This window comes from Phalaenopsis equestris, unplaced genomic scaffold (genome assembly GCF_001263595.1).
Source record: "Phalaenopsis equestris unplaced genomic scaffold, ASM126359v1 Scaffold000002, whole genome shotgun sequence".
In the NCBI taxonomy this organism is placed as follows: Eukaryota; Viridiplantae; Streptophyta; class Magnoliopsida; order Asparagales; family Orchidaceae; genus Phalaenopsis; species Phalaenopsis equestris.
This window is the reverse complement of record NW_018164444.1, coordinates 11453344-11470019: the sequence shown is the minus strand read 5'-3', so window position 1 is coordinate 11470019 and position 16676 is coordinate 11453344. Positions and strand designations below refer to the sequence as shown.

Below are 16676 nucleotides of genomic sequence, written 5' to 3'. Positions count from 1 at the left end.
CATCCCTAAAGACCTAATTGGTAGCTTAGTCCGAAGGATCAAGTCCAGAGGACCGAGAAAAAAGAGGGTGGTTAGTTCTCCATTAGAAGCTGTAAAGAGAAAGAAGCTGGTAGAAGTTCCGTCCTCAAATATAAATGATTTAGTACAGCATATTTATGAGTCTTCCACGCCGATTACCATACCATCTCCAGGGCTCGATGAAGCTAGGGAAAAGGAGGCAGGAGAAGCTTGGGAGAAGGTACAGCCGGGCGTAATTGTTCCATATGAAAGTATCCTCCCTTCTTCAGCCATAGAGATCCCCGGCAGAGAACTACGACCATCACACATGCAACAGGTGATCGATAGCTGTTTAAGAATGTACAAAGAAAGGTATGTACAGAACAGAACATTTTTTCTGTCAATTGTTAATTAAATCTAATAAATATTGTTCAATCAATTTGCAGGGATGACTTAATAATTGCTCAGGGTCACATTCATATTAGTCGAATTGACCTGAAAGCACTTTGGGGATAATAAAGAAATCGACGTGGATCATGTAGATGTGTTTGTCATTGGATTAGAAAACCGTCGGTGTCAGTCCCCTGATTCTTTTAGACCTTATTTGTACGTCTCTCCGGCGCATTGGGTAAGTAATAAAATTCTCATTAAGTTTGTATATGCAACAGGTTCATGCTTTATTTAAACTCATTTATTATGTATATGCAGGGGTTTAGAGACCATCCTCTACGAGATATTGTTGCCCACGTCACAGTGGAAGCTGTAGCTCATGCAGAGGCAATTTTAATTCCAATTGTTTATAATAGGCATTGGACTCTACTTGTTGGGAACCAGAAGAACCGCAAGTGGAGATTCTACGACTCATTGCCTAATAAAATGCATTTGAGAGTCACACGTAACGTGGTAAAATTTTAAGCCTCATTTAACTGACAACCGTTACATTCATATTTATTATTTCACTATTTTTAACAACCATTTGTATTACCAAATAAGGCATCTTCATAAGGACGTCGGGAATGCTTTCCGCAGTGACCCGAGTAAATGGAATGTTAGCACGGCTAGAGGAATACCCACACAAACTAATAGCGTCGACTGCGGTATATTTGTTTGTAAATATATGGAGACACTTGTACAGAAAGACAAGATTAACTGTAAAGATTTTCAGGACTGGCAAGCTGAGATGCCTCGGTTTAGGGCAGAGATAGTATATGAAATATGCAGATATAAATTATTTGGAGAATCAATGCATTATCTGTTTGATATATTGGGTTTATGTGTAGAATAAATGTATTATATGTTTATTTGGAGAAAACCTGAGAATAAATGTATTATCAAACAGATATATTGTTATTTTGTGTAGGTTTATCTCACAGGAACAAGCTGTTTGATATATTATTGTTTTTGTATATATCTGTTTAAATGTATTATCTGTTTGATGTATTGTTATTTTGTTAGGTTATTCCTAGGATATTGTTGATGTATTATTATCTTGTTAGGTTATTATCAGGGTATTTGAGGTTATTCTCGGGGTATTCTTAGGTTATTCTCGGGGCATTCTCAGGTTATTCTTAGGTTATTCTTATACGGTACAATGCATCTAGCCACATGTTGTTGTGCAGATTTTCTTGCTCGATCATTAGAGCCCAAGTAACTTCGAACTCATCTTCTGAATCAAACTTGCTCATGCATTTATAAAATAGATTGTTAACGCTCTTGTACGTCACACCGTAATGAACTTTCGACGAGAATTTCTTATAGATATGTCATTGGCATAATCTATGTCTTGTGAATGGAAGACAATCTGCAATAACTCTTGTCATCGTTTGATCCTGATCTGTAAATATTGTAATTGGATGTTTATCATCCATTATACGAATGAAGGTTTTGAATAACCACTTGAACGATTCTAACGTCTCGTCAGATAAAAAATCAACTCTGAATAGAACGTTTTGCCGATGGTGGTTAATCCCAACGAAAGGAGCACAGCATAAATTATACTTATTCAAACGGTAGCTAGTGTCGAAAATGATGACATCTCCAAAACAATCATAATCTAGTCTGCAAGACCCATCACTCCAGAAAAAGCTTGCAAGTCTGCCCTCATCATCACTTTGGAAATCTCATGCAAACATGCTATCTTCATTTTGGCGTTCCATGAATAATTGTAAGAGAGAGTTGGCATCGCCCTGTTCAATTCTGCTTCTTTTATCCCTTTAAATGAAGTTGTATGCATCTTGTCTGGTGCACTCCAAGTTTTCAACACCACTAACCTCTGTAGCAAGAAAATTGAATGCATCAGCTGCTCTAATCCCAGAATCTGTCATTGATCTTAGTAAATTTGTATTTAACTCGCTAATCTTCCGACTGGAACGTAGAAGGTGCTTGTCACCGGATTCCGCCAAGGGTTGGTTATGACTTTCAACAAATTTCTTTATGATCCAGTTGTCATCAACATCAATAGCATAGCAAACCATTGCTTGACAGTCAGTACGTGTATCTGTTTTTCTATATTTCACAGTAGTGGCTAGCTGAGATTCTCTTTTATGACCTGATTTTCCACAAATATAATCTTTCGATTTAATTTGCTTAGATTTAGCCCAGTAAGTTGTGTGGTCCTTGCGTACAGTGAAACCAACATAATGTGCATAAGCACAATAATGTTTGTAAGCCTCTTCCTCATCACGGACAAAAGTATTAAGAAAGCTACGAGCAATTGGATCATTGCAATCTGTTTCTGCCCTAGATATCTACAAATTTAAAGTATACAATAGAGATAGTCAGATAAATAACCCTAACCAAAGAGTAATGATGGAATAATCTAACGACAATCGAAGATTCATAGAAAATTTCACTTTTTCTAGAGATCTGGTGGGTTACTTTCTCGGGTTATTCTTAGGTTATTGTTGGGTTATTATCGGGTTATTGAGTATTTCTTCAATCAACCCGATAATAAATAACCCTAAACACTAAATAATGATGAAATAACCTATCAACAATTGAAGATTCACACAAAATATCACTTTTCTTAGAGATCTGGTGGGTTTATGCACAGGTTATTCTTAGGTTATTAGTGAGTTATTCTCGAGTTATTGAGTATTTCTTCAATTAACCCGATAATAAATAACCCTAAACACTAAATAATGATGAAATCACCTAATAACAATCAAAGATTCACACAAAATCTCACCTTTTTTAGAGATCTGATGGGTTTTTTGGGCAGGTTATTCTTAGGTTATTGTTGGGTTATTCTCGGGTTGTTGAGTATTTTTTCAATCAACCCGAAAATAAATAACCCTAAACACAGAATAATGATGAAATAACCTAACGACAATCGAAGATTCACACAAAATCTCACTTTTTTTAGAGATCTGGTGAGTTTATGCGCAGGTTATTCCTAGGTTATTGTTGGGTTACTCTCGAAAAAATGAAAAACAGTTAAAGTAAGCAAGAAATCTTACCTCCGTTTCAAAGACGTTGACATTCATTTCGTCATTCATGTGCTCAAACTCTTCATTAAGAGAGAAATCTAACTTCATCATAAATGCAGCGACCAAACCCTAGCTGAGACAAAAAAATCCTTTTTGAAAACTTCTTTTCTACTGAATAATACATAATAGAAGTTTCTGAGGGAATAATACGCCAAAAATAGACGGGAATATGTCAAAAAGGCGGGATTATACGTAACATTTAGCACGTCGGGTTGGTCCGGGCTTAACGCGTATTTTTTCCTTTATCATGACGTGTAAATATGGGTCCCGCAAGACCAGATGGCGTACAAGACCAGACAAGACCAGATGGCGTGTTTTGCTTGGATAGCGGACGTAGCGCACCCTACGGGGACTTGAGGGAAAAATTCGGCCAAAAGCTGACTTGCTCACTTGCAACCCTAATCAACATATCAAGCACTGAATTCAAAAAATAAGAAGAATCAACAAGACAAACTTGTTTACCCTTTGAGAGAAGAAAAAAAATAGTGACATCGAATTCAAAACTGGATAAAATTGATGAGGTGAATTTTTGGCCCAGTTTCCTTCTGCATAAGTTAACAAAATAAAAAGAATCCAGATATTCAAGTGCATTTCAAGAAAATCTTTAGTACCAAACATTCATCCATTAAAGAAGAAATTTCTTTGCTTAGGTTTTCAAAGGGATAACATATAAGGAAATTGCATACCGGTAGAGTATTGACGAGTTGGAGCGGCAGAGAAGCTCGATTTTATCGATTGCAATGGCAACTTCAATAGAATAGGAGACGACGAAGTCGAAGTGGAGCAGGAGTCCAATCCCTGAAGTCTGCGGAGAAAATTGGAAGCTCTCAGTAAGCTTGGAAACCTCATTTTCTCCTAACCGACCCGAGCGTTATGGCAGATGAATTGGGCGTCAGGCCGTCGTCCAGAGAGGAGGGCTGCTGAGGCGAGCGGGTGGTCAGGTTACGACGAAAAAAATATTACCACCGGACTCCGGACCGGACGAAGAGCTACATGAGAAGGAAGCCAGTCGAGGGAGAGATTATTACGTCATCCACTCCCCAAAAAATTAAAAAAATATATTTATTTTGCATGATCCGGCACTAATCCAGTCTCAAAAATCAAAAAAAATAACTTTTTGTCCAAAAATAATCCTGCCAAAAGTGATTTTTTATATTTTTATGCTCCTGCCAATTCTCAAAAAGGACATTTTGTCTTTTTTAGGTTGTCTTTGCACCTGGTTCAGAGTAGATGCGATGGATTTCCTGGCGACGAAGAAATATTGGTGATAAAATCAGAAAATAATGTCAACCACTTTCAATTGGATGTGAGTTTAGTTTTGTTTTGTTTTGATTTGAGTTTTGTATTGTTGTGTTATCATGGTTTCACTTGATTTTTGGGAGGTTTTTTAGTTTATAGTTAGTGTGGTGTTATGGTGGTGTATAGGTTTGTCATTTTGGTTTTGTGTTTGGGATTAGTATAATGTTAGGGTTGGTTTTTATGGTGTTATTCTAGTTATATTTTTCTATGTTGTTGTTGTTATTAGGATGTTATTGTAGTGTTATGGTTTAGGGTTTAGGGATTGTATTGTTTTAGTGGTGTTATTGTTGAATTATTGTTATATTATTATCGTGTTATTGTTGAATTATTGTGGCGTTATTATGATGTTATTGTTCTGTTATTGTGGTGTTATTGCTATGTTGGTATGAGCGTGTTGCAATTGCGATGCTATTAGTATCTTTATGGTGGTGTTATGGTGGTTTTAGTGTGATGTGACCAATGTATTATTTTGTTGTTGGTGTAGTTTTTCGTGGTGTTATTGTGGTGTTTGTTTTATATCTGACTATCGTTAAATTGGTGCGCTAATATGCAGTCTAGAAATATATCCAATGATCCAATCGCAGAGATGTTTCTTCGCATTTTTATCCACATTGATCAAGAAGCATACGAAAACTACTGTGTCTATGCACATCACGTTGGATTTATTGTTAAGAAAGACCATAGCAACTATTAGCAAAACTCTAAGAAGATTAAAATCGAAGATTTTATTTATGGAAAAGTTGGCTATAAGGAGTTAAACTTCAATAATGTGGAGTTCAAAAAAGCATACACCATGATTGGGTGTCAAGTCATGGTTAGATATGTCGTTGATGTGGAAGGAAATTGAACAGTGAAGAAAATCATTGAAAATAATAACCGCCCTCTAACTGAAAGCAGTGACAAGCATCTTTTGCGTTACAGTAGAAAAATAAGTGAGGTAAATACAAATGCACTGATATCAATTACAGAATCAAGGATCAGAGCAACACATGCATATAACTTTATAGCTACAAAGGTTGGGGCGGAGAACTTAGAAAGCACGAAGCGAGATGCATTCAATTTTTTTTTTTCAAAAGAGAAAGAAGGGAAGGAGTAGAACAATGATATGTAAATTCTCTAATACAGTAATTCATGAAGAGGCAAGCTGGGATATCATGTTTGACTGAGATTTTGAAACCAATGAGTGAGGTAAACTCAAAAGTTTTTTTGGACCGACGGGTTATCCAGGCTTGATTATGATTGTTGTGGGGATGTAATAATTTTTTATACAAGTTATAGATTAAATAAGTATAATTTATGTTGTGCTCCTTTTATGGGGGTGAACTACCACTAGCAAAACATTCTCTTTGGAGTGGGCTTTATGTCTGATGAAACCATTGATTCCTTCATTTGGTTATTCAAAAACATTTATCTGAATAATAGGTGACAAGCATCCAATGACAATTTTCACCGATCAGGATCAAGTGATAGCAAAAGTCATTAAAGATTGTCTTCCACAGACATGACACAGATTGTGTCAATGGGATATATACAAGAAATTTCCTTCAAACGTGTATTGTGGTATGGGTGTTAAGAGTGTGGGTGATCTCTTTTACAAATGCATGAGCAAGTGTGACTCTGAAGAGGATTTTGAAGATAGTTGGGTCACAATAATTAAGAAGGGAAACCTACACAGCAACGTGTGGTTAAATGAAATGTACAATATCAGACATAAATGACCAACAACTTTCAATAAAAAAATATTTGGTATGAGAATATTATCAACACAAAGAAGTGAGTATATAAATAATAGAAGTCACGGTATTTCCAAGCCTACTAGCTCTCTCATTGATTGTTTTGTTGGTCTTAAAAATATAATGAAAACATGGCGTTAGAATGAGAAGGACAAATATTTCAAAAGTGAACAATCTGTCATTACACCCGTGATAAAAGCCAACCCAGTCTTGAGGCAAGTTGTCGCATTATATTCAAGAAAGCTTTACTCAATGTTCCAGCAAGAACTATTGGATGGGCTATGTGGACTTACAATTGAATTTTTTGCAGAGAGTGACTCAGAATATTATGTAAGGAATTTAGATAATCAAGACACAAACAAGTATTGGATTGGGAAACTTGATAAAGTAAATTTTGAGATCACTTGCAGAGTTTGAAATGATGGTGTTATTGTGTTTTCACTCTCTGTATGTGCTTAATGTAGTTGAAATAAAGATGATTTCCGACAAATATTTCTTAATGTGATGGTTTGTTCACGCTAAAATGGACATGTTTAATAGCTTTGATTACGAACATTTGAAAGAATCCCAAATGAGCATTGGTTCTGCAAGTGGTCTACTATTTCACTTACACGCTCACAAGTTTGCATACCAACTCATTAATAAAGCATATCAACTCATTAATAAAACACAAGGAAATGAAACAACCGAGCAGCTGCTTTGAGAAACATTTAAACATCTCTTTGAAGATCTTACGACGCATTAACTGGAAAACAAACTCTAGCAAAGGAAAAAATAAAGAAGAGAAAAACGCTAAGTACCCAATTTGATTTGAATGACCTAGCAAAGATGAGGTCGAAAAGAGTTCTACATCTAGGTTGAAAGAGCATTGGGAGGAAAATAGGAGACAAAAAAGTATATATTTCAACAAGCCAAGTTGTTTTAATTTATGCATTATTGTCTTTCTTTAATCTAGAGCATTGCATGTAGGAAAAGATAAAGAAGCATCAACAAGCCGAGAACCCGACATTCCTTGCGAGGTAAATTTAGTTGAATTGTCAGATTGTATCACCCAGGTATACAACTAAAATTCACTAGCATATAATAAAAAATTAAGTAGTATTAGCTTGTGTTTTTTAATCAAAATCTTTTCCCAAACAATTTCACTTTTGATTTATGCATTATGGAAGTAATATGATGCAGCTCAACCAACAGAAGGATATCACGGACAGTTGATGGATTTAATAAGTGAGCTATATTTGTAATATTAATAAGTTAATGTGGTTTATTAACAGTCCTGACATGTTCATATGATTCATTAACTTTATGGTTGATTAATATAATCATTTTATTAAATAATTGGCTGATTCATTTGATTCAATGATTGATTGATGAATGTATTCAATGATTGAGTAACACATGAATAAGACAATAATAAAACCTCTATAAATAAAACCTCTATAACACCTCTCAATTCACATCAATACCACCTCAATATACCGCAGTAACACAACAATAACACCTCATTAACATCAATACCACATATATTTGAGTAACACATGAATAAGACAATAATAAAACATCTATAACACCTCAATACCACCTCAATATATCATAATAACACAATAATAACACCTCACTAAATCAATACCACATTTATTTGAGTAACACATGAATAAGATAATAATACCATCTCTATAACACCTCAAGTCACCTCAATACCACCTCAATACATCACAATAACACAACAATAACACATCATTACTCAATACCACATCTATTTGAGTAACACATAAAGAAGACAATAAACAAACCTTTATAACACCTCAATGCACCTCAATATCACCTCAATACATCACAATAACACAATAATAACACATGAATAACACATAATGAGAATATTCCCCTTATTATACTGCGAAAACATGGTGATATTCCCCATGTGTTATATATCTGCGTTATGAAAATATTCTTTGTATTATAACACGTTGTTAGTCGAATATTCCCCAGGTGTTTTATCGATATGTTATGGGAATCTTCCTCGTATTATATCACGTCGTTAGGGGAATATTTCACACGTGTTATATCACTACATTATGAGAATCTTCCAATGCGTTATAACATGTTGTTATGGGAATATACCCCCATGTTATACCGCGGTTTAAAGAAATATTCCCCCCCCCCCCCGCGTGTTATGTTGTGATTTAAAATGGGTTGTTTTAAAATGCAACGTGTTATAGAGTGATTTAAACTGCATTATTTTAAAAATCAATGTGTTATTCAGCGGTTTAAAATGAGTTATATTTTAAATCAATGTGTTGTTCCGTGGTATAAGCATTGATGTTGTGTTATGGAACAATTTGAATGTATTCCGTCCTATTATGCTAATGTTATGGGCATTATCCTTCTATATATATACTATTTATATTATTACAATATATATTAATAGTATAATATAAATATTATTGTAATACTAATAATTAATATTACTTTTACACTAATATTATAGTTAATATATATTAAATAATTATAATATATTAAATAATTTTTATTATGCTATTATATAAATTATTATAAGAGTAGTATTGCTAATAAAATATTATAATATATTTAGTAACTATTAAATTAATGGTAATATATTATAACAACACAGATATAGTTATAATTTTATTAATAAAATACTAGTATATATAATTTATACTAAGATTAACTATATAAACTATATAAACTATGAAATATAATTTCTCAGACTAACCAAATTTTCTATTCAAATTACAAACAAAAAAATGTATATCCTTAAAAATCGTACAGATTACATTATATTTTCAAATTTATCAAATTCTAAAGTGACAACTTGAATATATATACACGTCTTCAAAGAACTGTACAAATTATACAAAAGAATCTAATGACCTTGAATGTATATACAAATTGCATTTTATTAAGGGATGAAACAATTATTTTTTTCTTGGAAAAGATACAAATGGCATAGGCAAATCCAGTTATAAATATTTCCATATATGTTTACCAGTTTAGATTTTGGCTCCAATCGACCTCTTCAACCTACAGTTGTCATTCTGAATTTCAGCTCGCCAACCAATAAAATCCAATGTTGATTGTTGATACACCTAAAATATATAGTACTTTTAGACGAATTTTTATACCTATTTTTGAAATATTGCACTTCAATGGAAGATATTTGTGTGTTTTTCTTTCAGGTACAAGTAAAAAGTTGAAAAATGCTAAAAAAGGTGAAAAAAGGATCAAATTTGGAGCAAAAATGTGGAATTTGTGCAGAAGTGTTACGAAATGTGAAATTAGTTATGGTGTTATGTTGTGTTATATTTGTGTTATCAAAATTTTATGTTTGCGTTACGGTCGTGTTATGGTTATGTTATGATTGTGTTATTTTAATATTATGTCATGTTATAGATGTGTGATTGGTGATATTGCGGTGTTATTAGGGTAATAACACAAGTAACACCACAACAACACAAAATAACACAATAACAACACACAATGACACAACAATAACACACAATAACACAATAATAATACAACCATAAAACTTCGGTAACTCAATTATAACACAACATAACACACCGTAACACTAAAAGTATAACAAAAAACACAGCTATAACACAATTATAACAACATAATACAATAATAACACAATCGTAACACGACAATAACACAACCATAACATATTTATAACACAACTATAACACAAATATAAAACAACAAATGATCATAACACAGCTATAACACAACAATAGCACTATCATAACACAACCATAACACAATGAAACAAATCATTTTTTTTTATCTATAATAAACAATGTAGCATAATACCTCATATATTTTGGCAGACCGCTAGCTTCTTCAGTTCCCTTGCGACATTCCATTGTTATGTGCTAGCAAGTGGAAAGGAAAAACAAAGCTTTAAATCGTGGCATTGCTGAATGACACAATGCTCCAACTTTTAACCACTATGTCTTGCACTGAAGAGGAAGTGAAACCGTTTAGAAAACCCTAGGTATTTCTGCCGAAGAGAAAGCAAAACCGCCCAAGACGAAACAATGAAGAACGCTCGAAACCACTAAAAACCAGAAACCAAAGACGAACATAATGCCTAAATATTTTATAAAGGTGTTTTTTTCTGGTTCGAGGCTTTGGAGGGCTAGAATTGGTTGTCCGCGTTGGGGCTATTGCTTCATGCTAGGTCATGCTAAATAAGTGTTTTTTTAACTTTTTTGGGCAATGGGTCCCTCTAGCTCTGTCGACTTCTTCTCATTGGACTCCGCATGAGGTAATATTTTTCCTGAGCTGACTTCAAAACATCCTTGGTAAGACTGTTAGGGTCTGTGGAGTGCCCTTTGCAAAAGTTAGGCTTTGGAAAAAAATATGGCGACATTTACATACATACCACACAATTTTTAAGTATTTACACATCTAACACTAACATTAATATTTACATGCATAACACTCAAAACTTTAACATTGCATCAAAAATACCACTATTATTGTGTTTTTAAAAATAAAGCACACATTTTTATGCACAGTTTTATGATACCAAGGTGTTGTTAATGCAAATCTCAAATTTTTAGTGTTAGGCATATGATTATATAAGAATTGTGTGATATGTATGTAAATTTCTCTTAATATTTATATATCAAACATGTGAAATCTCTTATTTACAACCATACAACTCAAATCATGATACTCCAATGAAAAAATCACTCTATATATTCTTTTTAATATCGTCCCTCAAGCCCTCTCCTCAGTCTAATAACATTTAGCCTATGTTCCTCATCCCATCTCTCGTCACTCTCTTCAATCGCCTCATGATTAATCCCGTCTACTTCATCTTCCATTTTTGCAAACATCGCAACGAGCTCTTGCAACACTACCATTATATCTACCTACGATAGCATTTACTTACATGATTTTAATGTGTTCAATCTTTCTTCTTTTATTACATGTTTTGTTATCATGATTTTCTTAATTATGAGGTTCATTTGAGCAATTTAATTGATTGAAGGATTGTTGCTTGATGAAATATTCGTCGTAGTAGAGTGATATTTAATGTTCTAGCATTGCACAAAAATCCAACACACACACAAATAACAAAATAAGTATCAGAAGGAGATTCCAAAATTTTTTACGTGAAAAAAACCTATAAAGGAAAAAAAATTATGGGATCTAGATCATTTAAAATAATTCACTATTTGATTGTAAATACATTGGTTCACTCTTTTTCAGAATTAGAGAAGATGAAATTACAATTATGATAATTAAATATGTAAAATAGTAATTTAGCTATAATAGTCATAATTAGGTTGCAACAAGCATGGTTGTAATAACAATAGTTAGTCACAAAGTTCATAGTTGATTGCTACGGGGATAGTAGTTGGTCATAAAGACTATAATCAATGGATGAAATAGTGACAGTTGGTCGTAGATGTTGCAGGCAATAGTTGTAATTGCATCAATTGGCCACAAAGACCATAGTTAGAAGTCGTAATAGTAACTGGTCATATAGGTCATAGTTGGTAGCTACAAGAGCATCAATTAGCAACATAGACCATAATTGAAAGCTGCAATAGTAACTAACCACATAGATCGTAGTTAGTAACTACAATAATATATGTTGGTCATAAAAATAACAATGGAAATTTGCACTAATAACTGACCACATAGATCGTAGTTGGTGGTTGTAAAAAATTTATTAAAAAAAAATCTTTTACTATCAACATATTTTCTTTGATCATCCATGTTAGATATTTGCATAAAATTAAATGCATAATAAATTATTAATTATTAACTGAGTTGCTTAAACTTAACATATTGTTTATTTATTATTTTCAAAAAAATATTTAATATACTGCTATGGCTGATATGAGATGATTGATCTACAAAAGGAGTGACAATGTTAGTGATAATAGGTAACAATTTATTTGTTATTATTGTTTAATCCATCTTATCATTTTATGTGTTCTTTTGTTATGGATTGTAATATGTTATGACTTTATTAGATGATTACTTACAAGAATATTATGAATTTAGTGTCTCTTTTATATATGAATGTTATTATAGACAAATGTTAATGTTTAAAATTATCTTTCATTATCCTGCCATCTATTCTTGCCTTAATTAATTCTAATTTCTCGGGTCAAATCATGACAGATGTAGACATTTATTAAATTTTTATCATGTCTTCCAAAGGTCAAGCACACACTTGATTGTACTCTCTCCCATAAGGGACTATTTATGCCTCCGAAGGGGTCTTTTTGGAACAATTTACAATAAATAAAAATAATTATTAAAGGCTCAAATCTTGCAAAAAAGGTCACTTAAAGATTACTTCCAAAGATTCTTTATGTAACCTAGTCAGATTCAAGGGATGGGTCTAGAGTTACAAAGAAGCTCTTCCTTGTAGGGTTTCACTCAATGTCTTTCCACTTATCATTAATGCGGGAGATGAACCATTTCTGTGCTTACTTCGTCGACTACATGGAAGCCCATATCATTACAAATGAAGATATTAATGTCTATCAATTTAAGCAACCCATGTGTAAGCGCAAGGATAGCTCAAGGGATAGAAACCAATAATTTTAAGTTTGTGTTGATTAATTCAGAGTTGAGGCACAACATTCACTATATCCTCAAAATTTCATTTATGTTAATGTTCTAGGCAAGGAATAATTGGACGGTCTTTTGACCTACATATCAAGTTTATGAGAATCAATTTTAGGCTTGGAGAAACCTTCACTATAGTCACAAAAGATTGCTTATGTCAACATCTACAGTATGGTCGTGGATGGGTATCCCTTAACATCTCTCTTGGACATCAAGCTCATGAGAACTAATGTCAAGATGGGAGACAACATTCATTACAATCTCAAAAGATATTTAATGTCCCTTGGGCACAATTGTTGCAAGGTAACTTTTTTTTTGTTCATGTATTATCCAATTCTTAAGAATCAATTCCAAATTGGGCAAACCATCACTATAGCCTTGAAAGGCCATTCATGTCGACACCTAGGGCACGATTGTGGTCGGGTAGTCTCTTTGCCTTCCATGTGGATATCAAGTTCATGAGAATTAATTCCAATATATGGGACAACTTTCTCTATAACTTTGAATGGTCACTCATGTTAACATCTTAGACATGAAAAAAGTTAAACAAGTTTCTGGTATCCGATATAATATGAATAGCTAGTTCTCTCAAACCTTTCCATAAATTCAATAAAAAAAATTATCATAATGGTTTAAGTTTTACATATGGTTCTTAGTTAGACTTCTGCTCTCAAGATGAGGACATGGGCTTAACCTCAAAAGGGTGGTAATGTTCTAAATACATACCAACTTTGGATCCATGCGACAATAATCATTTCCCAATCAGGGAACAATTTATCCCAAGGGATATGATTCAAATTTTCATTTAGATTAACATTATCGAGTAATGTTATAATGATCAACCGCAGATTGATAAAAAATATCACTCTAGTTCTCTTCTACACAATTTAATACCATTGAATAATACATTGACAAACGAACTTGGATAGATAAAAAATTCTAGATGGATTTTCTTCTTCTTCTTCCACATAGGAAAACATCACTGAGTAATCCTTTGGTAAAAAAACTTCGATAGGTTAAATTACTTAGGCGGATTATTTTTTATTTATCTTCCGCACAACTTAAAAATTTTTAGTATTGCTCTGACGAACATTCTTAAATTAGTCAAACATTCTTTGACCTCTTATACGCAAGTTGTCATTGAGTAACACCGTAACAAATAACATTAGACAAATCAAACATCATAGGTGTATTTCATTTAATCTCAACCACACAAGTTAGCATTGTCAAGCCAAGGTATGATCAACAACTTAGGATAAGGTGAAAATTCTTGGTGGATTACGCTTAATCTCATATACACATGTTAACATCATCAAGCCATGCTCATATCAATAACTTAAGATAGATAAGAAAATCATTGGTTAATTATACTCATCCTTATCCACATAGGTTAATGTTACAGAGTCACACTCTGATAAACAAACTAGATTAGGTTAAACATTATTGATGGATTACACTCAAACGTGTCCACACTGGTAACATCGTTTAACAACTTTTTTACTAACAAACTAGGACAAGTAAGAAATTCTTGGTGGATTACGCTCAACCATATTCACACATCTTAAATCGTCAAGTCATTCTTCAACAAACAGCATAGGATAGGTGTAACATCCATACTGAATTTCTTTAGACGCCTTCAATTCATGTTATTTTTATTGAGTAATACTCTAACAATTAAGATTTAATAGGTCTAACATCATAAATGGATTTCTCCCAACATATGGTCTCAGACAAACATTCATTATAGATTTTCTTCAATCCCTTTAGCTCATGTTAACACCAATGTTGCTAGTTCATCATTGATTAATGGTTGCATTTCTCGTGTATCACTCTTTTGTGGTTGCCTAATTACAAATTGCATGACCTCTAGCACTTAAATACAAGTTTTTTTGGTAATAATTTTTCATCTTCAAAAAATAAAATGATTTTATTTGCTATGGGGTCTAAGGTTCATAAAATAAATACACTCTCACTGACATCACACAACCGCCACCACTATCAGACCACCGTCTTCCTGTTAGATCATAGTTGCTCAACTGCCACCACCATTTCCTGGCCACCATTGATGATGTGCCACCACCACAGTGCCAACCCACTATTATGGGGCCACCACTATGCCTAACCACCGTTGTAAAGTTGTCACCATAACACATCCCCACCATCGGTTTACCACCACATTGAACTAATGTGGTCGACCCAAATTCATCCTAAAAGAATGATTATCAGAGCACCATAGTGTTGCACATACCTCTAGATTGTCATTGCCATCAAAATACTATCACCTTGCAAACGTCGGGTCACCATCATCGTTGTCGAATCATTGTTGCCTTTATATTGCAATTGTTGTGTACATCACTATCATTGCTGAATAATCTCCTTGTCATCATCACCCTCAAATTTATTCCATCTGATGAGATTAATCAACACCACTTTCAAGATCAGAATTGTGGCTTATCATAGAACTAAGAGCCTTGACCACCTCCAAACCTAGTATGCTCGTTGAGGGTTGTCAACAATTTTTTTAAGGGAAAGCAAGTGCCTCATCGTAAGACTATGGTCAACCCTTTCTATTTTAAAAGAATGCAATAATTTTTTCATGGAGAACATGAATATTATCCTACATTATGCTCTCCTATTAAGCTCAAGGAATTTATTTATAGATCAAAGAAAAAAAGAGAATAGTGAGGAAATTTTAGAGGCAAAAATTCAAAATATTATGAGCGGTCTTAATTTTTTTTACCACACAATTTTTTTTCTTTTAAAACTAGTGCAAAAAATCTTAAATGAACAAAATAATTTTTCAAAATCTCATATTCACGCATCGTTCGCTGGTGCATGCAGACCTACACGATAAACTTGGGAAAGCACGACGACAGTTGATGAACATGCTCCCATTATGAGAGCACTGATATGTATTTTAGCATGCTTAATTTTCTTTATTTTTTGCATTTGTTTTTTAATGAAAATACATTTTAAAGAAAGGTATTTCTATGTTTTTGTTGCAAGCATAACATGTAGGACAATTGGAGCCGAATTGGAGCGAAAGAGAGACAATTGGAGCAAATAGGGCTACCAGGGGCATAGGCACCACTGTCTGGGTGCCAAGGCAGTGTCTCATAGCACCTTGGTACTATAGACAGCGCTTAGGCACCAGAGTTCTCCCGTGAAAACAGAGGAAGCGGCGCTTAAGTGCCATAGACTGAGCGCCTAGGCGCCATAACTGTCCAGTGCAATTTCTGCAATTGGTTATGTACGAATTTGAAAGTTAAGAAGCCATGGAAGCAGTTCAGACATTGAGTGGATCATTTGGAAAGTCTTGGAGAAAGCTTAAGGGTGCAGAAAATACGGGTTTAGAGTTAGGTTTTAAATATTTATGCATTTCCTTAGAGAGATTTGAGAGAATATTGTAAGGGATTAATGTTACCGATTAAAAAAACATTTGGAGATCACTTGGGGAGGAGTTTACACTTTATTTCTTAAGGAGAAAGATAAGTGTTTCATTTTACATTGTCTTGTATTGGTCATGAACTCATTTTGTATG

At 33.6% G+C, this 16676-nt stretch overlaps 1 protein-coding gene across 1 annotated transcript in view; it reads right to left on the bottom strand.

Moving 5' to 3' along the window:
• The window catches only part of LOC110038238 (peptide chain release factor 1), a 55178-nt gene extending 50708 nt beyond the window's left edge, over positions 1–4470 (bottom strand). The window contains exon 1 of the mRNA XM_020743011.1: positions 4172–4470. Within this exon, the coding sequence (XP_020598670.1) occupies positions 4172–4334 (163 nt within the window). The 5' untranslated portion in view covers positions 4335–4470. The remainder of the gene's footprint in view (positions 1–4171) is intronic.
• Between the last annotated feature and the right edge of the window lie 12206 nt (positions 4471–16676).